Raw genomic sequence first — 26,947 nt, 5'->3', positions numbered from 1 at the left:
TATAGCTAAGATGTAGCTAGAATTTGTTGAGAGTGAAAGTCAAAGAATGTGAAATTCCGAGAAGAAGAAATTAAATAGCATTATGCTAAGATGTAAGAACAGCGTATAGTAATACTATGAAATAATTAAATTTGCTAACAAAAATAGACCTGGATCAAGTAAACAAAATATAAAACTAAACAAAGAGACCCTAGTGATCTAATGACAAGGAAATTATATATGTGTTGTTATATAAGAAAAAAAGTAACTAAATTATTGTTTTGTAGAGATAATGGTGTATTGACTGAGTTTTTTTTCAGCTTAAAAATACATCCATCATTTGTTTAGTCCACTATACATTGAACCGCTTTCTTCACAATATACCTTCAAATTCGGAAAAAAGCTTTAGAAGTAACTTATGGTCTTACGAAAATGTATTACGATGAATGCAAATTATTTCGACAAGAGAAATAAGCCCAACAAAATTAATAACCGACCAGTATATTCTATCTATCGCCATATATAACGGGGAAAAAGGGGAGACAATTAAAAGTCCCACGGGACACGCCGGGGTGTATAAACGACGAAAGCCACGAAAACAGACGACTATCGAGAATCCGGATAGTGTGATAATATCGCGCCAGAAGCAGGACACTCCTTCGCGCCATCCATCATTTCCCGCAGATCGCAAAGCTTTCCCCTCGCCCTCCCGTCGCGCACGGTCTGGACAAACAGATACGCGTCCGTAGTGCTGCGACTGCACGATAGCGTTTATTTGGCGAAAATAAATTGGCCATAAATTCGCAGATAGAAGTCGGTCGAACGCTTGTCGAGCGGAATGGGCCAAGAAAAAGTCCCCCGATGTAAATTAATATGATTTAAGGCACGAGGGACATTCGAAGCTGGGATTTAGGAGCGTCTTATCGTTAACATAATACATACTTACTATGTCCAATGAGTAATCTTATGCAGTCCTGATTTTTTCTGTTTCTTGTTCCAGCTTATTATTGTATATCTATTTTATTGTTACCATTCGAAATTTTCTAATCTTTCTCTCTTCCCCTATATTCTGCCCCCATAGAGATAGACCTTCACAAACATATTGTCGTTTATTCGATTTTTTCCATTTTCTTTCGCCGTATAGTGATTCTGATGTTGAGCGAGAAGAAAATAAGAAAATAAAGAAACCCAACGTTAACAAACAAGAGAACAGACTGGGAAGGGTTTGTTGAAGAATTAAACAAACGAATTAAGCTAAATGTACCCCTCAAGACAACTGAACAAATAGATTTGGAAGCAGAAAAATTCGTAGTAGATATTCAACAAGTTGCTTGAAATAATTCTCCAGAAATTAAGAGTACAATTAAAGGAATTAATTATCCAAAAGAAGTACAGGAAATGGTAGCTGAAAACGAATAATAAAAAAAAAATGAAAAAATGACAACAAAACAGAACACCTTAAAATAAAAATACTTTAAAGAATAAAACCCAAAGATTGAAAAAGGAAACACAGGAAATTATAAACGAATCCACAAATGACTATCTGAGAAATTTAACAGATGATAAAGAAACTGATTATTCACTCTGGAAAGCTACGAAATATCTAAAGCGCTCATCTCTACACAGTTCACCTATAGGAGGCCTATTGAATATAATTTTCTAGGCAGAAGCTGAAAATTCGATGATTTAATTAGTCGCGCCGAAAGAGTTAATCAAAGTCATTAAAACTGACATTAATCTAAGGAAATCACCAGGCTATGATTTAGTAATAGGAGAAGTATCGCAAAAACTACCATGAAAGGGAATGATAAAACTCAGCAACTTGATCAGCATTTAGATTAAGACATGTCGCCGGCATTTGGCAAATGGCGGAAATTATAATGATCCCAAATCCTGGAAAGTCACCAAACGAAATAAAAGCCTCTAGACCTATATCACTGCGTCCAGTAATATCTAAGGATTTTGAAAAACTCTTTTTGAAAAGAATAAAACCGACCACAGAAAGAAAAATACTAATACCAACACACCAGTTTGGGTTTATCAACAAACATTCAACAATTGTCCAGGTTCACAGAATAATACATGTTATTGAAAAGCCTACGAAAATAAAAAAGTATTCTCAACCATATTCTTAGATGTTGCACAAACCTTCGATAAGGTTTGGCACGAAGGCCTTATTCATAAACTACAGAAAATGTTACCAAACCAACACATTGAACTATTAAAATCGTACGTTATAGCCAGAATGTACCTTAGAGTTAAACAAGAACCTGCCTACTCTACAATAAAAGTAGCTAAAGCGGATGTACCACTGGGAAGTGTACTGGGGCCAATGCTTTATCTACTCTACACCACAAATGGAGAATATTACGATGGCTACATTTGCCAATGATGCTGCGATTATAGCTGTCGGAGACAATAGTGAAGAAACCACATGAAAAATACAACAGGCAAGTGACAATATAAATAATCGGACACAAGCTTGGAGAATAAAAATTACCGAAAGTAATTCTGTGCATGTGCAGTTCACCTACAATCAGACCGACAAGCACCAATAATATTAAGTAAAACTATCATTCCATATAGCAAAACGCTAAATATCTCGGAATGAATCTTCACGGAAAACTTCGAAGGAAGGAACATATAAAGAAGAAAAGAGAAAAACTGGAATTGAAATATAGCAAAATGTTCTGACTAATTGGAAGTAAATCACATTTATCAGTACATAATAAATTGCTATTATATAAGCAAATACTGAAACCTATATGGACATACGGAGTTCAATTATGGGGATGTTCTGCAAAGAGTAACATAAACAAAATACAAATTTTTTAGAACAAAGAGAGATATTGTGGGCACATTTAGTTGCGTAGTGCGTAGTATTTACTATGGGACTGATTACCTACATCGAGACCTTCAGATACCTACACTTAGGCAAGAAATCAAGAGAATTGCAAAGGGGCATGAGGAAAGACTCCATCCTCATGTACCATCTAAGACCAGAATCTGACCATCTGATCTTGTGTAGTGTTATGTGGTGAGTTGAATGAATTATATGAATGTTATATAATATAATCATACAACTAATTTTTGCTTAAAACTCTTAATATTTCAAGAGCTTTCGCATAATAAAGTTTATCAAGTTCGAATACTGTGTATATATACTCGAAGTTTCTGTAACATTTTCTCAGTTCACCGTCCGTGACCAGAACAAAGCCAGGCCGAGGTCCAGTCCCAGTTCTCTCATTCACCATCTCCGCTGGCCACATCGTCCGTAAAATATGACATAATTGAGCGTGGATGCCAATTTAATCAGCCCGATTTTATGCCTTGCCAGCCAGAGTCTCACTTCCCTATCTGTTCCCCTGCTTCACACATGAATATACGACGCCGTTTTAGGTCATTCCGAGATAGCCCTAACAAGGGGATGGTGGAAAGTTATTTGCATTAAACTGATTCTCGTATGATATACCGTCTCTTGATTGCCACGTTTTTCTAGAGAGCGTAATAAAACAAAAAGAATCCGGAATATGCTATGGGGTTAGCTAATATTTCTATCTAGAAATGTTAGTTGTTACTCAAATGCTCAATGTATATAAAAACAAATGTTGTGTGGTTAATATATCTCATAACTAAAACAATGATTAAAGGGCTATCCTATGTTAAAAATATGAAAAAATTATTTTATATTTTTAATACTTAGTCTTTTAAAAATAACATATGGGGCCTATGTTAAGTTAAGTTTAACTCAGTTTCGTCTTATCCACTGTGTTATGTAGACGTCCAAATTTTATTATGGATAAAAATACGCCACAAGAACGAGCAGACATAGTGACAATATTTATTAAAAATAATCGTTCCGATATTGCCACTCCATCCACCAAATTATCCTAATTGTCCAGTGCTTCACAAAACCGCAATTTATCGTGTATTTGCGAATTTTCGACAATACGGTACGACAACAGACAGGCTTCGTTCTGGAAGACAACAGACTTCTCGTAACACTGAAAATGTGGCTCTGGTGGGCCATAGTATTGCAGAGTCTCCAAAAACATCAATTCGGAGACGTGGTGCCCAGTTGCACATTTCTGCACGCAGTTTAAGGCGAACTTTGAAAATGTTCAAAATTCAATTAGTTCAAAAATTGCTATCGAGAGGTCCTTATCAGTAGTGCAATCCTAAGACTGTCTGGTGAAACTGAAGATTTTTGGTCTAAATTGATAATGAGCGATAAAACCCATTTTCTTCTCAGTAGGCACGTCAATAAACAAAACAGTCGGTTTGGGGGAACACAAAATTCTCAGTTAATCCATAAAACAGCATTGCATCCACTAAACACAACTGTATGATGTGGTTTTTATGCTGAGAACATTATTGGTCCTTATTTGTTTGAAGATGACAAAGGTGTTGCAGTTACTGTTACTGCTGAACGGTACCAAGACATGATTCGAAATTTTCTTGTGCCTGAAATAGAAGAGTAAGGACTAAAGGACATGTGGTTTCAGCAAGATGGGGCCACAGTACACATAGCTCAACAATTCATTTATTTAATGACGTGTTTCCACGAAGACTAAATTCGCGAAGTGGTGATTTAGCATGGCCAGCCAGATCTCCGGATTTAACAGCACCAGAGTTTATTTTATGGGTTTTTTAAAAATAAAAAGTTTATGTGAATAAGACCTAAATGATTCAACATCTCAAAGACACTATTCGTCACGAAATTGAAGAAATTCAGCCTCAGATGTTGGAGGATGTCATGAAAAATGCCTTAAAAAGAGCCGAAAGTTGCATAGCGAATCGCGGTCAGCATTTAGCCAATATAATTTTGAAATGATAACAAAAGAAAAAAAAAAACGTAAAGACCAAATAAACTTTTTATGAAAACTAAACTTACTTATCTTTTCTTTGAGCAAAGTTAAAGGCAATCAAAATGGTAGCGGGACTTTTGCCCAACGTTGTATACCCTCAACTAAACTGGATTTTATTATTTAAAAAAAAACGCAAACAGGACATTAATTTTTTTTTCAAGCAGTTGTAATTTAGCTAAAAAAATTGTTCGACTTTTTTCGATACTATAGAAGATTGTATAAACATTTTAAGTAAACTGTTTGAATGGAACTTCAAATGCTACGTCATTAAAAGAGCTGCAGCCCAACGTTGTATACCCTCAACTAAACTGGATTTTTTTATTTAAAAAAAACGCAAACAGGACATAAATTTTTTTTTCAAGCAGTTGTAATTTAGCTAAAAAAATTGTTCGACTTTTTTCGATACTATAGAAGATTGTATAAACATTATATGTAAACTGTTCTAGTGGAACTTCAAATGCTACGTCATTAAAAGAGCTGTAGCCCAACGTTGTATACCCTCAACTAAACTGGATTTTTTTATTTAAAAAAACGCCAACAGGACATTTTTTTTCAAGCAGTTGTAATTTAGCTAAAAAAATTGTTCGACTTTTTTCGATACTATAGAAGATTGTATAAATATTATAAGTAAACTGTTCGAATGGAACTTCAAATGCTACGTCATTAAAAGAGCTATATAATTTAAATGTTAAAAAAAAGCGTATTTTTAACAGGTTAAATTTTTACTGGAATACCCCTTTAACTGAAATTTACCACATGTTATTATTATGGGAATAAATGTGTGTAAACATTATTTTAGCTATCATTAGCTCTTAAGATAAGAGGCAAATATCTTTGAATATAACATAAATTACATAGATATGTGTAAATTAAAAATTCTGGCATAGATTAACTTCTCAAAATAAAAAAGAGATAAAATACCTCTAGTTCACTCACCAAAATGTTCTATATTTTTAAGTAAATGTTACGTGTGAGTTTTGTCATTCTCCAAGTGTTTCAGAAGCTTGCCCTATACCGATTGTTAAGCAAGTTTGAAGCCTTGACATATGATTAATATTGATGGTAAGCTGACTGAAGTTTCTTAAAATATTTCAAGAAAATATAATTCCCTCTGGGCTGAATCTAATTTCTGTTTTCCAACAAGACAGTGATCTTAAGCATTCGTCAAAATTACGTTAGGGGTTCCCACAGGAAAAACGAAACTAAGAAAGTTTACAAATAATGATAATGCCATCACAAGTGGATATATAATATTAGTATGGGAAGAGCTTCATAGATAAATGAAGAATTAATTGAAGCACATTTATGGGAATAACTATAAAATGAGTGAAAGACATTAGAGTAGTTAAATAAGAAAACGAAAATTAAAAAGCAAGAGTACATTTATTTGTATTTTTTAAGTAATTACAAAACAAGAATGTTATGAAGAAATGTTAGTTGAAGTTTAATAAATGTATAAAAAATCATAACTTATTTATTTATTGTCGTTTTTTAAGTTACCTTTTTGTTTCCAAATTGCTGAACGTCAATGTTGATATGAATGTAAACGGTACACAAGTTGTTTTAAATATATTACACGGCATTAGTTGTAAATAAAGAGACAAGATCTAAAAAGAAAAGGGAGAAACGGAAGACAGTCTAAAAAAGCAATTAAGACCTATACAGTATAATAAATTTAACGAATTCAGATCAGAAGTGAATAGGAAACGAATTTATTGGTCTTACGAGTCCTATCTATCTATCACCCAACTATAGGGTCGTAAAACTTTGCCCCCATTAACTCGGCCGTTGTGTGTACCATATAATTTAATAGACTATTTCCAGGAATACACAGCCTGATATAATAAAAAAAATGTATGTATTTTTTTCGCATATATCCAGTATTTCATTTTACTTACTACTATTAATTTTGATATCTATCATCCCAAAATTGTATATGTTACCGTAATTTAGGAACCAATTTTGTATTCTATATTTAAAAGTCTTGTATTTAGATAATTCTACTCATATTCCCATAAAAATTGTTAATTTGCCTGAAATCTGTTTTACCGGCCATTATATATAGGGTTGCATAACATCAACAAGTTTTATTAAATATATAAATCTAATCCTAACCTACAATTCCTTATGGAAACTAATTTAACACATCCATTTAAAGGTAGAATTAATGGAGTAGTCATTAGATCTAAATAATTTAAAATATATTAGTGTATATTATTTCTCGAAAATGCAACCAGCCTTACTCCTTAATATTCCTGTGTTTCGTTTTTAAAGGTAAAATAAAGGCACACAATAATAAAGGACAAGAAAACTACGTCACAGATATTCAAATGCATCAATCGAAAGGCTTTACAGATTTTGTCATGGATAATCGAACGGTTTAATTAAATTCCTTGAAAAGTCGATTTCAACGCGTTTACAGCCCATATTATGCAAGTGATAGGTTTGCTGAGTTACCTATGGAATTGCGGTCTGGTTTTCTATTGGTTGGAAGAGCACTAACAATCTATTGTATTGACGTCTGAACTAGACGCTTCTGTTTGAAAATTAAGTAAAGAATACAATAATTTTAACAAGATTAAATGTTGTTTGTCTATTTTACAGGTGAGAATGTTTATTAATACAATATTTACATACACGGTTTAATAAAGGAAGTCCACGAATCATAAAATAAAGCTATATTTGACAAATCAACACGGCATCTGTGATTTTCAAAGATACGTATTAAATTTAGAGACATATATTTTATAAACATATATAGTTGTGTTTTGATTTGTTTTTCTTTTCTTTGTTAAACATTTTAAAACGATTTAGTACAATTTATAGACAGAAACGCAAAAAAAATTAAGTGAATATCTAAATAACACGTGTCTTTGTTTTGTTACAGAAACAAAATCGAAGTCTCTTGGTACTTTTTGTCGCCCTCGTCGCCATATTGAGTCTCAGGCTCCAGAACAAGGCTCCGCAGTTCTCCACGGCGGACAATCCCACGGCCAAAGAAGCGAGCTTCGTCACGCGACTGTTGACGTTCTCGTACTTGGCCGTCTTCAATTTCTGGATGCTGGTATACCCCAGCGATCTGAGCTTCGACTGGAGTATGGACGCCATTCCCAGAATCAAAAGTGTTCGAGATCCCAGAGTGTTATATTCTTGTGCTTTCTATTCGGTTCTCATGTATATAGTGTACAAAAGTGTAAAAAGTGTACAGACACTGAGATGTGAAAACATCAATGCTGTTCAGAAGAAGTTGGTTGTTAATTCAGGTGAGTCGTTAAACGTTGATGAGTTCGAGTTGTTGCATATCTCCTGTTTTTACTGATTGAAAGTATATATAGCATTGCAGTGACATTTTAAACATACAGTATATATATATATATATATATATATATATATATATATATATATATATATATATATATATATATATATATTTAAAATTATTATTTCCTATGATAATTATTATATATTTGACATATAGCATGACATCTCTAAATCTGACTATTACTAAAATGACTATTATAATTATGTTCTAAAAGTAAGGTTGGGGTGAGTTTTAGGATATTTTTGCTGGAAATATCAGGTATTAAATTCTTCATTTTTGATATGGCAATAGTACGTAAGATCGACTAGTTTTTTATAATATGTTTTATGAAAATTTCGGTGTCTTATTATGGCAAAAACATTTTCTCATAAATTTCTGTTCTTTACAATGGGAGAGAAAAACGTTGATTTTAATGAGATCTTATAAATTATTGTTATCGTATCATTATACAATTTATGTACAAAAAAAACTTAATATACTCGTAATTTTTTGTCATAATATATTTTAATAAGGAAAGATATTTTTATGTCATCTTATTTAATGAGTTTTTTTTGGTCCTTTTGTTAATTAAATCAAGGTAAAACATGGTCTTTCAGTTATTTTTCAGACAATTATTCGGAGAAAAACCTGGCATTTTTAATCTTCAGACGTGTAACATTTAAAACAATTTTCTAATTTAATTATACTGCCTGTATTTTTTTAATAATCTTTTTGGGGTTGGATATTTCTTCTACATTGCGATTGTTGCACTGAATTGGAATTGAACACATATATTCATATATATTTCTCTCTAAAAAGGAGGCATAGAAATAGCGGAATGAATGTTGAACTGAATTTGTATCAATATTTAACGAGATCATATGGTATTACGCAAGAGATGTTTTGATAATTAAGTAGGGATTAAGACCCATAATAAGTTACCGAAAGTGAGATATTAAAAGTTTGAATAATTTATAAGCTTATCTATGTTTGGAACTGTTTAAATTTAAATCACCATCTGATCCTGTTAAACAAAAAGTGTTAAGTCCTTCGAATATATTCTTTTCTTGTTGAAATACTTGACTATACTTTAAAAAAATGGCAAGATGGACACATTATGAGTCTCATTCTTGAACCAACTGGAACTAAGATTTGACATCAATATAGATCTATCTATTTTAAATAAGTCTATACACAACTGAAGCCACCAGGCGATAAAAAAATGATCAATAAAAAATGTTTATTGTTTTTTTAGGATGTACAGTCTGCTGCAGCAAAATTTCGGAAAACCACTCGCAAAATTGCCGGACGGCGAACAACAACAACAACACCCCCACCTGTTCTTGCCCGGGAAAGAGACAGGGACCTACCGCGGCAGCCGCCGTCCTGTTCGCTCTCTCGCTGATAACGCTGCCCTTCGTACCTGCCAGTAACTTGTTTTTTTACGTTGGATTCGTCGTCGCGGAGCGGGTCCTGTACGTGCCCAGTGCCGGTTTTTGTTTGTTGGTCGGATTCATGTGTGCGAAAGTATTCGGACGGCGACATTTCAGTGGTATCTGTGGTGCGGGATTGTTCTTGGTGCTATTAGGGTTCGGTGGAAAGACATTTTATCGAAACAACGATTGGAAGAACGAGGAGACCCTGTATAGGAGCGCCATCCCGTATAATCCTCCTAAAGGTAAGTTCGTCTACGATTTCTATTCTTATGTAGAGCGTTATTTAGGTAAATATCGTCATCGGCGCCGGACTAATGTCTCATTTTTATTGAGTTATTATTGCAAAATTTATTTTCAAGCGTTGAAACTTCCTTGTTGTTGGATTGGATTGGATGTAGGTTATTATTTTTTAAAATAGTTTGTATATTTAGCTCATATTTTAGTACCAAGTATTAAGGATTCAACAGGTCATTATTCTTATGTATTATGGTATTATTTCTTATGATAATTATTATATATTTGACATATGGCATGACATCTCTAAATCTTCTTCTAAAGTCTATAGTTTGGTCTTTGTATTTCACTGTTATCACTCACATTTAGCTAATTGCAACAACATTATTATTCTATACCTTAATGAACTATTATAATTATGTTTTTAAAAGTAAAGTTGGGGTGAGTTTTAAGATATTTTTGCTGGAAATATCAGGTATTAAATTCTTCATTTTCGATATGGCAATAGTACGTAAGATCGACTAGTTTTTTTATAATATGTTTTATGAAAATTTCGGTGTCTTATTATGGCAAAAACATACTCTCATAAATTTCTCTTCTTTACAATGGGAGAGAAAAATGTTGATTTTAATGAGATCTTATAAATTATTATTATCATATCATTATACAATTTGTGTACAAAAAAAACTTAATAGACTCGTGATTTTTTGTCCTAATATATTTTAATAAGGAAAGCTATTTTTAGGTCATCTTATTTAATGATTTTTTTTGGTTTGGAATGAAGGTAAAACATGGTCTTTCAGTTATTTTTGAGACAATTATTTGGAGAAAAACCTGGCATTTTTAATCTTCAGACGTGTAACATTTAAAACAATTTTCTAATTTAATTATACTGCCTGTATTTTTTTAATAATCTTTTTGGGGTTGGATATTTCTTCTACATTACGATTGTTGCACTGAATTGGAATTGAACACATATATTCATATATATTTCTGTCTAAAAAGGAGGCATAGAAATAGCGGAATGAATGTTGAACTGAATTTGTATCAATATTTAACCAGATCATATGGTATTACCCAGGAGATGTTTTGATAATTAGGTATGGGTATCCATAATAAGTTACCGAAAGTGAGATATTAAAAGTTGGAATAATTTATAGGCTTATCTATGTTTGGAACTGTTTAAATTTAAATCAGCATCTGATCCTGTTAAACAAAAAGCGTTAAGTTATTTATTATTGTAAAATTTATTTTCAAGCGTTGAAACTTCCTTGTTGTTGGATTGGATTGGATGTAGGTTATTATTTTTTAAAATAGTTTGTATATTTAACTCATATTTTAGTACTAAGTATTAAGGAATCAACAGGTCAATTGGAAAGTCCCCGACCTACCATAGTAAAACAAATTTTTTTTGGCAGAGTTAGTTTTTTTATTCGACATAGTTCCTCCAACTTTTCGACACCATTTTTGTAGTACGATGACTATGACGATGTACGATGACACTCGGATGATTGTCGATTGGGCTTCGGAGTGAAATGATGGAACCATGTTTCATCCATTGTCACATATCCACGAAAAATTCAAGTTTTTCTCTGCTTGATCATCTTCAAACACTGCTCCGAATCGTCAATACGTCGTTGCTTTTGGTCAAAAGTTAGCACCTACTTTGCACAGAGCTTTCTCATACCGAAATATCTTGAATGATATGATGCACACGTTCAGTTGATATCTTTAAAGAGTCTGCTATTTCATTTAATTTCAATTTACGGCCATTCAAAATTATTTTGTGGATTTTTTAAATGTTTTCGTCGGTAACAACCTCTTTTGGGCGTCCACTGCATTCATCGTCTTTGGTGCTCATTTAACCTTAGCATATCAATCCTTAATGGTTGATTTTTCTTGAGCAGTGTCTGAAAACTCGGCATCAAGCCATGTTTTTGTTTCATCTGTGTTTTCCTTTCAAAAAGCAATATTTTATCAAACAAATTCCTTTTTATTAATTTTTTCACAATAAGAAAAGTTGCTTCACTCAAGATGCTATAATTCACAAACTAATGATCCGACAGCTGTCAAATTTATACACGCATCTTTTGAGTATTAGGGCTAACTAAAAAATATATAGATTTAATTATAGTAGCGCCATCTATGTGTTAGGCCGGGAAAGTTTCAATTGACCTGACCAAAAGGAAAATGCATTTTCTATTGAAAAATATCTTAATTTTATTGTTTTGTTATTGTAAAATTTATTTCCAAAAATTTGAAACTTCGCTGAAATTAATACAAATCGATTCATATACATTTTATTATTTCAATATACTTGTATTAGTCATCGCCCATGGGTCGAAATTCGACCAAGATTTATCAAGAACTGGGTTTTCTTAAACACACGCTTCTTAAAATAATGTTATCTTCGTGTTTTATATAATCTCCCTTGGTGCCAAAAATAGATATATTACAAAATTAATTTCGTAAAATTCTTTAAAATATATTGAAGTTCAAAACTGCTTTGCTGTGAAGGAAGGATCAAATTTTATATCCTTTATTTTCAGGTTTATTTATGTTTCAAATAATTTATGAATTACATTTTTTTAATTATAATATACTTTGCTAATGAAGCCAAAATATGGATATAATGATGTTAATAAATTACCCTTATTAACGGAAAACCGGGAGATACTTTTCATTTAAGGGAAAAACTTTTATATGATTTCGGAATTTTGGTTCATGTTAGAAGTATGAAAGAAGTTAAAAATGTTTTTGCTATTCATCTCTATTTTATATAAATTTGTTACTTGCAAGAAATCAATTATTGTCTTTAGGAGTGGTTTATGCCGTTGCGATTAAGTTTGTTCGAAAAACCAAGTGAGATGAGTCCTATAGTATTAGGACTATTAGGTATTCTAATGTTTGCGAAACCAAATATTATTTATAAACAGCAGTGGTAACATTTTATTATCTGCCGTCTCCAACCCTAACATTTCATACGAAAACGAAGAAGAAGATTGAAATCACAGAACTAACAGTTAATATACACTTCTGTACTGTGCTATACATTACTCTTTTATATGAGAATGGAAGTTTGAGTCATCGTCTTCTGATTCTCTGTGATATATTAAGAATTTTGGAAAATATTCTGACCAAGACCAATTTAATCATTGTAGGAAGTTTGGTGAAACTTTAACCGACAAAGATAGATCGAAAAACACATACGCCATAGAATAGAAATAAAACATTTAAGTCATTAATTCAAATATTTATATTTTGTATTACATTTTATATGTTAACTCTACCAATTTCTCAAGCTAGAACTGACAGTTCAGTCTTTAAATTCAAATTAATTTAGGATTATTTAAGATCTAGAATGGGCCAAGAGGGATTAGAAAATCTTCATAATCTCTCTAATCTCTAACCTAATCTCTTTCTAGTAATTTCTATAGGGTTTGACTCTTCAAAGCAACCAAATATTGAAATTTGTGTAAAGAAGTTGTTAAAAGTTTCTATAAGATATTTCTAGTCTTTTGGAATCAACTATGTCTCTTTAGAAAAGTGGGCAATGCATTTTACTTGAGTTTTTGTATCTTCTGGAGGCCTAATCTACGTAATTAATCAAGTAGTAGATTCAAGTAATATATTGTTTTTCATTAGAGCGCATATCTACCTTTTGACCTTTTCTTCTTGTCTCTTCCGTTTCTGTGTTTTCTGGTCAAGTCATTTACAATGTATCCTATTTCACGCTCGTTTCTAAAAAAAAAAATATAAATTACATAAATAAAAAATATCTAATTTATATTTAATGAGTAACAAAACAGTAACTGAGTTAAAATTTGTGATTGTCCTAGGCAAGAGTGTAAAATCCGACAAGGAAAATGATTCCAGTCACGCCAGTAACCAGGATGGGTAAGACCGGATGTCTTCTGGGATAATTTTTAAAGTTAGTCACTCGCTAGTCGGTAGGCTTGATGCTGAGGACCGTCGTTCGGAACCCAAGTTAAACTGTAGGTCCAGTCCAGATAAACCCAAAGTTAGTAAAAGGGGACTTATGTTCAAAGTAACTGACTAGAGAGATGCAATCAGTTCCTTACTTTATCTATTTAATGGCTCTGTCATATTTAATCAGGATTATAATTTAAACAGTTAGAAACATATTAAAACAAGCGTCAAAAGAACGATTGCCGGTTTATAACCTCTGATTATTATCATTAATATTTTAAATAATTTTGCAGACCTATGAGAATGGTATCGAATATTACGAACATAACATAAATCGAATTTTATAGAATGACTCTATTACATATTCGGACGAATCAGACTTCATTCTGTCTCTTTTTAACTGGATTAGTGTTAATTAGTAATTGAGAACGAAAAATCAGCTCCGAGTTTGACAATACATTCGACGACATTGATTTTATTGAAAGTATTACAGTTAAAAACACTTGTTCGTTACAGAACCTTCATTTTATAATCATAATATCGTACTTATAAGAGGTCTATAAATACTTTTAAAAGAAAATTTCGCTTCTTTAAAATGGAACTTCTTTGGTCAATGTCGGGGACGAGCCGAAGTGATTTTTTTCTCACCCGGCAAATATTTACATCGAAAATCTGATCCGGACCGATGCGCGGCAAACACAATTACCCGATTCCATGTCTCCGCATATAAGTTCACTCATTTAGTTTTGTTTCACATCCATTTATCATTGTGTCGAAGTGGACTGGCAGCGCCGCAGATCGGGAGGATCGAAGTTATCGCGACAGTGGCAGTTTCTACTCCATGGAGACGTTTTAATGGGATGCCATTAGCCGTGAATTATAAATAACCGTCGACGTTGGTGGCGGGGGATGATTACGCCGAAGCCGGTTCGATACCGATGTCGAATAATTGTCGCTCATGTATAGGGATTGCGTTAAAATAACGTTGGTTTTAATATAATTTTATTGGAGTAGGGGGAACCATCGAAAACGAGTAATAGCAGAGAGAAAATATGTTTGAGTAATCGGCTTTATTCAGATACGAACATATTATTCCCTAGTGTATAACAATGATATGGTAATGGAGAATCAAGAATTGCGTTCAATAACAGGTGAATTGAAAAGTCCCCGGCCTGACACATAGATGGCGCTACTAGAATTAAATCCATATGTTTTCAGTTAGCCCTAACCCTCAAAAGATGCGTGTATAAATTTGACTGCTGTCGGAGCATTAGTTTGTGGATAAAAAGGAATTTCGCGTGTTGATAAAATATTTCTTTTTGAAGGGAAAAAAATAGAGTTGAAGCAAAAACTTGGCTTGATGATGAGTTTTCGGACACTGCTCCAGGGAAATCAACCATCAAGGATTGGTATGCTAAGTTTAGACGTGATGAAATAAGTACCGAAAACGGTGAACGCAGTGGACGCCCAAAAGAGGTTGTTACCGAAGACAACATTAAAGAAATCAAATGATTTTGAATGACCGTAAAATGATATTGATTGAAATAGCAGACACTATAAAGATATCAACTAAATGCATACATCATATCATTCACGAATATTTGGGTTTCAGATAGCTCTCTGCATAGTGGTTGCCGCGCGAGCTCAGAGCAGTGTTTGAAGATGATTAAGCGTAACAAACCCGCGTTTTTGCATCGATGTGTGACAATGGATGAAACGTGGCTCCATCATTTCACTCCAAAGTCCAATTGACAGTCATCCGAGTGGAGTGCACACGATGAACCCGCTCCAAAGCGTGAAAACGCAACAGTCGGCTGGTAAGGTTTTGGCGTCTGTATTTTGTGATGCGCATGGAATAATCTTCATTGACTACCCTGAGAAAGGAAGGATCATCAGGAGCGACTATTATATAGCGTTAATGGACCGTTTGAAGGACGAAATCTCCGAAAAACCGCCGCATTTGAAGAAAACAAAGGGCTGCTTCACCAAGACAATGCACCGTGTCACAAGTCAGTGAAAACGATAGCAAAATCCATGAATTCGGCTTCGAATTGCTTCCTCATCCTCCGTATTATCCAGTGATCTGACCCCCAGTGACTATTTCCTTTTCTCAGATCTCAAAAGAATGCTTACTGGGAAGAAATTTTCGTCGAATGAATAGGCAATCGCCGAAACTGAGGCCTATTTTGAAACAAAGGACAAATAGTACTACAAAAATGGTATCGAAAAGTTGGAGGGTCGTTATAATCAGTGTATCATTCTTGAAGGGAATTATGTTGAATAAAAAACAATGCCAAACAATATCTTTCTCTATGGTAGGCTCGGGACTTTTCAATTGACATGTTAAATCTTTCATGTTTTGTTCTCACCCCACTAAATCATTATCCTACACCATTGAATAGGAAAGGATGAAAATTCCGTTAGCAACTTTAAATGAAATTAAGAATGAACTATAAAATAAGATAAGCGAAATGTGGCTCCTGGTTAGGACCTTATTACTGGGATAATATCGAGTAAATGCTTCATTCATTCTACAATATGTATTACAACTGTGGAAGGTGTTTGACGTAATTATTATTTCTAAACCAGGAAAGCCATCTCATGACCCAGCGTCATTACGGCCAATATGACTAGTATCGATAATGTTCAAAGTATTTGAAAAACTTTTATTAAGAATGATAAAGCCAATCATTGAGAAAAGCATTTTATTACCATCAATTTGGTTTTAGAAAACAACATTTTGCCATTTATAAAAGTCACAGAATCACTGATATAGTGAAATCGTTAGAAGAAAGTTTGTTCTGCTATATTTTTAGATGTTGATCAGGCTTTAGATAAAGCTTGACATGAGAATTTATAGCATATGATTAAAATACCTCTGCTTCACCAACATTCACACATTTTAAAGTCATATATAACTGACCGATATTTCAGAGTCATGAACATGAAACTTATTTTAAACTTAACCCAATACAAAGAATACAAATGGAAGGTTTGTGCTGATTTTAAAGTTGTTACTATGTTGCTTAGACTACAGGGGGTCTCAGAAAATATTATTGTTTTTTCTATTTGTGGGACACCAAAAACTAAGTAAACTAAAAAAACTCACTTTGTGGTAAATCAAGCGTTGACCTCTTATTTCACAAGAAAATGTGACTCTTCCACTCTTATATATGAAACTTGGTATGATGAAAAAATTTGTCTTTTATTATTGGGCACGGGGACCCGGCCATTCTATTGATTCATGAACCTGAGTTAACACACAACTGGATACTGTTGTATGGGGGCAAAAGTTATGACTGTAGCGACGGACGAGGCCGTTTCAGCCTGGAAAGGGAGGGGGGCAGCTTAGCGGTGACGCGGTGCTAAGCTTCCAGCATGTCAACTAGCTCGCGAACAAGCGCGCTTTCAGAAGAACTTGAGCTGAGTTGTTGTTTGTGGAATGATTGAGATATGAAGTGCTTGATTTCTGAAGGGTCAGTTTTCTTATGAATTTGATTATTCCTGACAAACCATGGAGCGTTTAATATTCTCCTGAGGAGCTTATTTTGGAAAACTTGAAGCCATTTAATCTGGTTGGGTGTAACAAACTTGAAGTAGACACTAGATCCGTAGAGGAGTACGGACCGAATTAACATCTTGTAAAATAAACATTTGACGGAGATGAGAAGTCTGCTAGAAGGGCAGATCAGAGAAGATAGCAGGGTTGCTATCCCCGAACCTTTCTGGATTGCTTTCTGGATTTGGGAATGCCAACCCAACCTCAGGTTGAAGTGAAGACCTGGGTACGTGACGTTGTCCAGCCACGGAATCTTGCGGTATCGATCTTAAGTTGCGAGACGCGCAGTGCGTAACGCTTCTTATGGAAAATGATAGCCTGGGTTTTCAGGGGGTTGCTTTGCAACTTCCAGAATGTGAACCACTTGACCAGATGATCGAGGTGCTTCTGTAAACGTTAATGAATTGTAACTTCGAACCTAGCGGCCGTGGAGAAAGCAGTATCGTCAGCGTAAAACCCGACGTCAGTGTGCTTTTTTCTCGGCAGATCTGATATAAAGTGGTTAAATAAGCTGGAGCCGGCGGGGAACCTTGAGGTACGGTAGCATCGATTTGTTTTCGACTGGCAAGTGTTTTCCTGATCTTGACCTGGAAAGATCTGTCCGAAAGATAGGACTTGATGAGAGCGGTTAGGTCTTCTAGTCGTGCCAGACCTTCTCGAAGGCTTTGGTTAGGTCCAAAAGGACTGCTCCAAGCTTATGAACGGATGAGTGGTGAGCTCTAAAGGCGAATTGTTGATCAGGAATGATGTTGTTTTCCTTTGTGAAAGAGTTGAGAGCGTAGACTCACGGTAAAGCTTCGAAATGGCACTGAGAAGGCTGATGGGCCTGTAGTCAGATGGAGATGATTTTGCTCCTTTCTTGGGAATAACCGCTATATGTGCGTGTATACAAGAAGCCGGGAAATATTGCAACCTCATGATGGAGTTAATGATGTTTGCCAGTTCCGCGAACTTTTTTAACTGGGTAATCGATATTACAAATATTTTGTCGGGGCCATGTATAAAAATGGTAAAGAATTTTTGTATTTCAAAACTGTTTGCTGTAAATTAACAAATGCTAAATTAAAATAAGGCATTTTTGTTGGCCCATAAGTAAGAAAACATATAAGAAATGCTTATCTTTAAACGTCATGGATTTTTAGGCATTCTTAAAGCTGAAAATGCCGAGTTTTGAGTGAATTACTTGCTAAAACAAAATAAGGCGATGGAATGCAGAATGTCTTCAAAAATAGATCTATTGTCATTTCCATTTCGATTTGTCCACCAGGATATAAAACAGAGCATTATCAAAGAAGATTAACATTTCGTCATTTTCTTTCAGAATACACTCCCCATTTTTTCTATTGACCACTGAGCTATTTTGATTCATAGTCTATTTGTAAATATAATAAAATTAATAATATAGGTAAATATGATTTTAAGTTTTCATACTGTTATTTCAGAATATGTCAGAATATAATTCTCATTTTTTCTATTGACCACTGAGCTATTTTGATTCATAGTCTATTTGTAAATATAATAAAATTAATAATATAGATAAGTATGATTTTAAGTTTTCATACTGTTATTTCAGAATATGTCAGAATATACTTCCCATTTTTTCTATTGACCACTGAGCTATTTTGATTCATAGTCTAATTGTGAATATAATAAAATTAATAATATAGATAAATATGATTTTAAGTTTTCATACTCTTATTTATTTATAGTACTCTTAATTTATCATAATTTAAAATGGTGTTCCTTTTAATTTTTTGTGTTCAAAAACAAATTTCTTATCTTATGTTGAAAATACTGTAACAATAAGATTTCGAAACATGATTAACTTAATGAATTGTGGCCGAATTTCCAACACAAAGTGATCCTTTGATCACACCACACAGGTGAATTTTTTAATATTTTTCCGATATTCTGGATACTTTTTCAAGTATTTGGTTGTGACTAATTCTATACTACTTTGAAATTAAATGGTAAATACACTTTTAAAAATCCATTAATCCCATTTTAACACTAAAATACATGCTTGCGATCGATGATTACTGTCATCGCGCCTATTGTGTTTACTCTTCATCGATCCACCGTGATACCGTTTCGATTTTACGCGTAAATATTTGACGGAGGAGAAAAAATTGCCGATGTTCATCTCGTGCCTTCTATTAGCAGATCCGGGTAAGAATGGGGACGAAGCAAAATGAGAGATTATTAAATATAAAAGCTAATATGGGTAAATATTAATACAGGAACCTAGCAGTTTTATGAGGGCCTCATTTATTTTATTATTTTCTTGTTCCCTTTCGTTCGAACTTTTCGACTTACTCATTAACTTATATTAATGAAGATTCTTTATTACGTCTACGATTTCTAATACCTCTATATATTATGTGCGGCATTTAATCATAAAGTATATTGTTTCTAGTAGAAAAAGTCGTGATTTTTTCAATAAAATTGAGTTGATTTTTGTATAGCTTGTAAGTAATTAAAGACACTAATTAATAATTAATCAATTACGCCCTGAACACAAGTGGTTTTCAGAGTATGAAGGTTTACTAATTCTAGTAGTTTTAATTAAACTAATTTCTGTTAACGGAAATAACAGGTCAATTGGAAAATTTCGCAGCCTAACATATAGATGGCGCTCCTACAATTATATCCATGTGTTTTTAGTTAGATCTAACCCTCGAAACACGCCTGTATAAATTTACATGTACGCGTGTATAGCATTTTGAGTGAAGCAATTTTTGTTTTTGTGAAAAAAACGGATAAAAAGGAATTTCGCGTGTTGATAAAACATTACTTTTTGAAGGGAAACATTACAGTTGAAGCAAAAACTTTTTAGTTTAGACGTGGTGTAATGAGCACCGAATACGGTGGACGCAGTGGACGCCCAAAAGAGTTTGTTACCGACGAAAACATATAAAAAATCCACAAAATGAATTTGAATGACCGTAAATTGAAATTGAATGAAATAGCAGACACTCTAAGGATATCTACTGAATATGTACATCATATCATTCATGATTTCTATTTGGGTATGAGAAAGCTCTGAGCAAAGTGGGCTTTTGACCAAAAACGATGACGAATTGATGATTCGGAGCAGTGTTTGAATATGATTGAGCGTAATAAAAGAGTGTTTGCATCGATATGTGACAATGGATGTAACAAGGCTCCATCTTTTCACTCCGAAGTCTAATCGACAGTCATCCGAGTGGGAAAACGCACTCAAACAGACGGCTGGCAAGGTTATGGCGTCTGTATTTTGGGATGCGCGTAGGATAATTTTCATTGACTACCTTGAAAAAGGAAAGATCATCAACAGCTACTATTACATAGTGGTATTGAACCGATTGATGGACGAAATCGCTGTAAAACGACCACATTTGAAGAAAAGGAAAGTGCTCTTTCACCAAGGCCATGCACCGGGTCACAAGTCAGTGAAAACTTTGGCAAAAATCCATGAATTGGGCTTCGAGTTGCTTCCTCATCCACCGTATTCTCTAGATCTGGCCCCCAGTGACTATTTCCTATTCTCAGATCTCAAAAGGATGCTCGGTGGGTAGAAATGTTCGTCGAATGAGGAGGTGATCGCCGAAACTAAGGCCTATTTTGAAGCAAAGGATAAATCGTATTACAAAACGTTGAATTATGTTGAATAGAATAAAACTAATTTTGTCAAAAAATGTGTTTTAGGTACTCTGGTATTCTGGTTATTCTGGTAGGCCGGGGACTTTTCAATTGACCTGTTATCATCATCAGACCTGACAAAATCCCTCCCCATGAGCGCGCGAAGAGATTTACTTCCGCGACAATTCACAGGGGCTATTGCTGTTGGCGGAAACAATTTTTAAGGTAGATGTAGGCGATGTAGAGGAGTTCACCGGATATCTAATGTTTATCGATACCTAATATTTTAGTACATCCCATGATAGTTTCATTTATGTTTTCATTAGAATTAGAATCGAAATACTTGGAGTTTTAATTGCTCATAGTCCCGCTAGTCTACTGTGCATCGGTGGCGGTCTGTAAACTGTTGCTGGCTTTGAGGGTAACGAATGGAAGTCCTTCGTCGCCGTGCCAGCATTTCCGGCAGTCGGTCTATTTGGCGAGCGCCGGCAATAAATAAGCGGGAAAGTTGGAATAATAAATAGGTGAGGAAAAGCGAACGGAAAAACTTTTTCAATTTTTCATGGGGAAGTTTTATCGGCGATGAAATTCTTCTGAAGTTCGAGTTTATAAGGGAGTTAACTGCGTTTGCGATAAATTTCCCGGAAAAAAATATTTCCCCAATTGTTATTTTCGTCGGTTTCCTCCTCGTTTTTTTGTCGTCGGTTGGTCGTATCGACCGAAATTAGCCTATCGTTGACGAGGATTCCGAAGATGCTTTCGAGGTTCTTATGTCCAAACAAAAAGGCGTTTTTGTTATGTATTAAGGATTTTTTTAAATTTAACGCTTTATTGTGGAATATCGGTAAATTAAATTTATTTTAAGCTACTGGCAATTGATAGTCACCACTTTATTTCATTTTCAGGATTTCAGGTTTCCATCTCGAAGGAAATATGTATCTTTTGACGCTATCGACGAATCGGTCAATTTTTTGTAATTTTCATAAGAACTGAAACGTTTCTTTGACAGAACACGACTCTTATGTAGGAACAAGTAGCAATCAGAAAGAGTAAGGTCTGGAGAATACGGCGGGTGGGCTAGGTTTTCCCATTTTAATGTGGGATAAATGTAGGATAGACGCTGATGTTTTTGAAATTACTGATTAACACTCAGTTGGATTGTATAATTATTAAGGAAAATAATTATCAGGATAATTTAATATTTTTATATGTGCCGCAATGATATTTTAACTGATGGGACAACCTTAAAGGAATAATTATGAATATTCCTAGTTAATAGCACTTTAATCGATATTAATTAAATTTGATATACGTATTGCTAATTAATTATGAGTTACTGAAACGACATCATAAACAATGTCAGTCTCTGTGCCACACTTTTCTTCTTTCATAAAAGAGTTCGAAAATTAAATCAAGCAAATTTTTTATTACCAAGGACGCCTGCAAACAAGCAGGTCGCGACAACAACAACCGATCCCCATTTACATATTTTGAAATATCAAAGGGACATTGTAAACTCTTCCACCTGATGCTTTACGCCATTAAAATCTACCCCCTTCAGAAAAAAGAGGATAAAAACGTACACCGTTCTGTAGTCATTTTAGTCTCCGCGTTACACAAAGGACGGATGTTTTATTTTTCGTTTGTTTTCCTGTAGACCATTTCACAGCAAAAATATTCAGCATATATAGACGAAATAATATGAGCATCATGCAATAGGAAGTATTTTGTTGCATGTTGACAATACTGCTTCTATTAAGTAATACGACGCGTAGGTTATATTTCGGTTTATTATATTTTTTTTCTCAGATAGCTAAAACAATCGATCATTGAAATATGTGATCTTTTAAATGTAGTTCGATTAGATTTAATTGGTTACATAAACGAACGTATCACACAGCATTGTGCTTCTTTTTAACTAGAACAAAATGAAAAGGAAAATATCGTCTAATTCTAAAACGAATTTACAAATTGATATAGGCAATAGACTAAACATTTTGATGACGTGAGTTCACTGTTGTTTTGAGTAGACTATATCGCGAATAATTATGCCTTTTTTAAATAATATAAGCAATTCGCGCAAACAATAACCTTTAATTAACAAATTTAACAACAAATTATCTTTATTCTGTTTTTCTTGTCATGTAGTATCCTTATCCCTATTCAAAACAGAAATAAAATATATCCCTTGTTATTACATCGCTTAAAACCCGGTGCTTTATATATCGAGGCCATATAAACAATACTGTACATTATTTTAATCTAAAATATAATCTAAAAAACGTACTAGTCATTAGGAGGTTTCCCACAGCGTTGAAAATATAAAAGTACGCAACCACCGACACGATCTCCCTTTCTCGTATTGCCTTTTATTCTCATCCCCTTCCCACCCCCTCACTCAATATATAGATATGTTATTTTATATAAAGGAACAATAGGGTTTTTCGTCGAAAACAAAATTCCGGAAAAAATACCGATATTATGGTATCTAGATTCCACCACATCAACCTTTATTAATATACCTACGGACAATGTTTCTTTTTTTTGGCGTGCGAATGCCAAAACTTCCGTTAATAAAGAAACAAACGAAATAATAAGGATGGAGGACCCTGCATTATAATAGAGCTGAATAAAAACAAAAAGGTTTCGTATAGAAGAAAATAAAACAATAGAGAGGATTGTTATTCTTTTGTCTACGCATGCCAGCCATTGCTATTATTGTGTTCTTAATATTATGTTGAAATAAACATTACTTGTTGTAGTGCCATAAAACTGTAGGAAGTTAAGACACGTCATCTTTTAGATTCATTAATAACTGGACTTGTTGCTTAATATTTCGCTGTATGGCAGGTTAAAATTGTCGAGTGGTCTCAATTGATAGATATAAAAATAATAGTACTATTAGTGCCATAATTTATTTAATTAATTATGTTTCTCTTGTTATAAAGGGAATAATTTAAAAATGATACGTTACTAAAGGATGTTTTTACTTTTACCAGAAATATATATGATATATAATATTACTTAAAGTAAATATTTTTGTTAATAGATTAACAAATTAAAACAAAAGAATAGATACTTTTACTCACAGTTTAGAAAGTAGAAAATATATTAATGTCAGAGAATTTACAAAAATAGTTAAAATAATTAAGGGTAAAATGGTATAAGGTGGGGCATATCTGCATATTTCATTTTATTAATTGATGTTTTTACAAAGCACCGTATCAGCGTATTCTTGGGGAATATATGAATAAAACAATTGCGAAATTATAGGCTTTAGCTTGTCTAAAAATGTGTATTAGAGAAATAGTATTTACGATCTAATTACGAATGAACTATTGATGTTTCAATACTTAGGTCTCTGAAGTAAATAATAAAAAAAAATCAATTTCATAGCTACATATTTGAGTGCTTTAATCATTAAACACATTAAAATTTATTAACGGTTTAAAAGTATTAGAAGTAACTCTTTTATTATATATTTCTTGCCTAAATTATATATTGAAAAGGAATAAACATACCAGGGTTATTTAATATTTATTTTCTATATTTCATTAGTTAAATGATATTTCATTGTTCTTAGCTTATTTGTTCAACCCTTCAATTTTTAAAATAACAGCTGTAACATTTTATTCTTATGTTTTGTTGCCTGTAAGTACATTTATTAATGTCAAACTATTATTTTATGTAATATTCTGAACTCTCCCTTTACAGTTAGCTGATTTTAATTTGACTTCTATGGCTTTCATTAATTCACATTTTACTTTGTGTTGAGTTCCACATGGGAACTGATAATTCATCAACAAATGACAAAGATTTAAAATTTTTATATATTTATTAGCTGCAATATTCGGCTAGTGCTTTGTTATGAAATGAATTTACTAAGGAAAACTGAAAAGATAAAAAGATGTTAATGGCAATGAAATTTAAAGAAAATTTTTAATAATTTTAACATTACCTTTGTGTCCTTCGTTGCTTCGAAAGTGATATTGAACTTACTTTACAAATATCATGTCTAACGGAAACCCCTTTAATTTTAACTTAGAGTTTCCTTCATACGGTCAGAATGAGTATCAGTGAATGAAACATAGATACTTGCGTTATGTTATAATCAGCATTTTAAAGTTGTTAACTTTTAACTTCTGTTTTTAAGAATTTATTGCATCATTGGTCAGTCTAATAATGAATAAATCAAGTTGATTAAAATGAGAAATAGCAGCTTTGTTACTGAATTAGTTGGTTCAGTTGCCGGCTTTGTTGGCATAGTGGTCAAGGCGACAGAGCAATCCTCCTGCTGAGGCATGGACGTACTTTATGTGTGTGATTTTAATTATAAAGGTCTTTAGGCAACAGTAGAAAATCCGATAAGGAATAACCATCCCAGTCACGCCAGTAACCAGGCTGGGTAAGACCGGATATCATCTGGGACGGTCTCTAAGTTGGTCAGTGGCCAGTGGATAGGCTTAATGCTAAGGACCGTCGTTCAGAGCCCACGTTAAACCGTAGGTCCAGTCCAGATAAACCCTCGTTGGTAAAAAGCAGACTTTAAAATATTTAAAAAAAAGTTGGTTCAGATTTTGAGGAGATGTTTTTACGACCTAACCATATTAGATATAAGAACAACTGAACTACCTAAACTGAATATTAATATCCATACGGCACCCGTTGCTTATCTTGCATATTTTGGAAAGTTCCTGATGCTCACGAAACTTCTTTAATCATTGTCAACATTTTTTTTGTCATGCACCCTAAAAGTTCTCAACTTTGACAAAGTTATGTCGTCTTTTTTTTCCAAGTTCATTTTAATTTTAAATGAACTTTTGATATAATACGTGTGTTTAGGCGTTGTATTTAATATGATGTCCTGAGAAGTAAGCATTGCTTGAGTGTCTTTTAATTACTACATAAGCTTACGTATTGATATACGCATATGTCAATAATTAATATAAATGGGGAGATATTATTAGATGAGTGATAATACATCGCCATTATCCTATATATTGGCTGAACATTCCCGGGCCTAGCACATAGATGGCGATAGTTTTATTACATTTGTAGCGACCGCTACTACACTTTAAGTCACCGTATATACATCTACGTTAAGTTCAAAGGTTGGAAACGCTGGTGGATTGGTACTATGCGGTTCAAAGCTATAAAATACTACCACGACGACGTCTCTTCCTCTTTCCTCTACCCCTTGTAACAGTACCACTTCCATAGCGCTTCAGTACTTCCTTACACTAACGTAATATCCTGTCCATTCTCCCACATGTAGTATTTGAGATCAAAGTAAACAAGATTCTATTCAGCCAGTGTTTTCTGTTCCCGTCGCAGCCGCACATTCCAACCGACAAGACAAACATTCCTACACATTCACCACTTTTTCAGTTAGTACTAGCCTTCAAAAGAAAACCGTTAAAATGTAATGATATTCTACTGATAAGTATATGAGTTATTGTGCTGAGAATGACACTACTTTTGTTATTTTCAAAATTATGGAAAAAATTCTCAAAATCGTTTTGAATGGTTCAAAAGCGAAGTTGAGTGAATCAGCTAACATCGTAAAGATACCAAAAGAACGTGTCCATTTTACATTGCATGAGCATTTGACTATAAGAAAGCTCTGTTCAAAGTGCTTGCCGTGTTTGCTCACTGTTGTCCATAAAGAAGAATGTGTTGAAGATTCTGAGCAGTACTAGGTCATATTTAAACGCAATAAACTGGAAATTTTGCGTCGATATGTGACAATGGATGAAACGTGGATCAAAACGTTCGTCAGCTGAGTGGACAGCAACTGGTGACCTCGTCCAAAGCGCCCGAATGCACAACAATCAACTGGAAAGGTTATGGCCTCGGTATTTTGGCATGTGCGTAATGTAATATTCATCGACTATCTTGAGACGGTAAATACCATCAATACTGAATATTATATAGCATTATTAGAGAGTAACGAGTAAGTTGGAGGCTGAAATTGTAAAGAAACCACCGCATATGGCAAAAAAAAATTTGTTCATCACGA

At 33.6% G+C, this 26,947-nt stretch overlaps 1 protein-coding gene across 2 annotated transcripts in view; it reads left to right on the top strand.

Moving 5' to 3' along the window:
• The window catches only part of LOC143205184 (protein O-mannosyl-transferase TMTC2), a 456,770-nt gene that overhangs the window by 139,832 nt on the left and 289,991 nt on the right, over positions 1–26,947 (top strand). For both annotated transcript variants that reach the window (XM_076418306.1, XM_076418305.1), the window contains exons 4-5: positions 7,735–8,110; positions 9,404–9,826. In XM_076418306.1, coding sequence (XP_076274421.1) covers positions 7,735–8,110; positions 9,404–9,826 — 799 coding nt within the window. The remainder of the gene's footprint in view (positions 1–7,734; positions 8,111–9,403; positions 9,827–26,947) is intronic.

This window comes from Rhynchophorus ferrugineus, unplaced genomic scaffold, assembly GCF_030347505.1.
Source record: "Rhynchophorus ferrugineus isolate W39M unplaced genomic scaffold, kcgeb_rfMv2 rfM11, whole genome shotgun sequence".
Lineage (NCBI taxonomy): Eukaryota > Metazoa > Arthropoda > Insecta > Coleoptera > Curculionidae > Rhynchophorus > Rhynchophorus ferrugineus.
The sequence above is the reverse complement of the archived record's forward strand: the minus strand, read 5'-3'. Positions and strand labels throughout refer to the sequence as shown.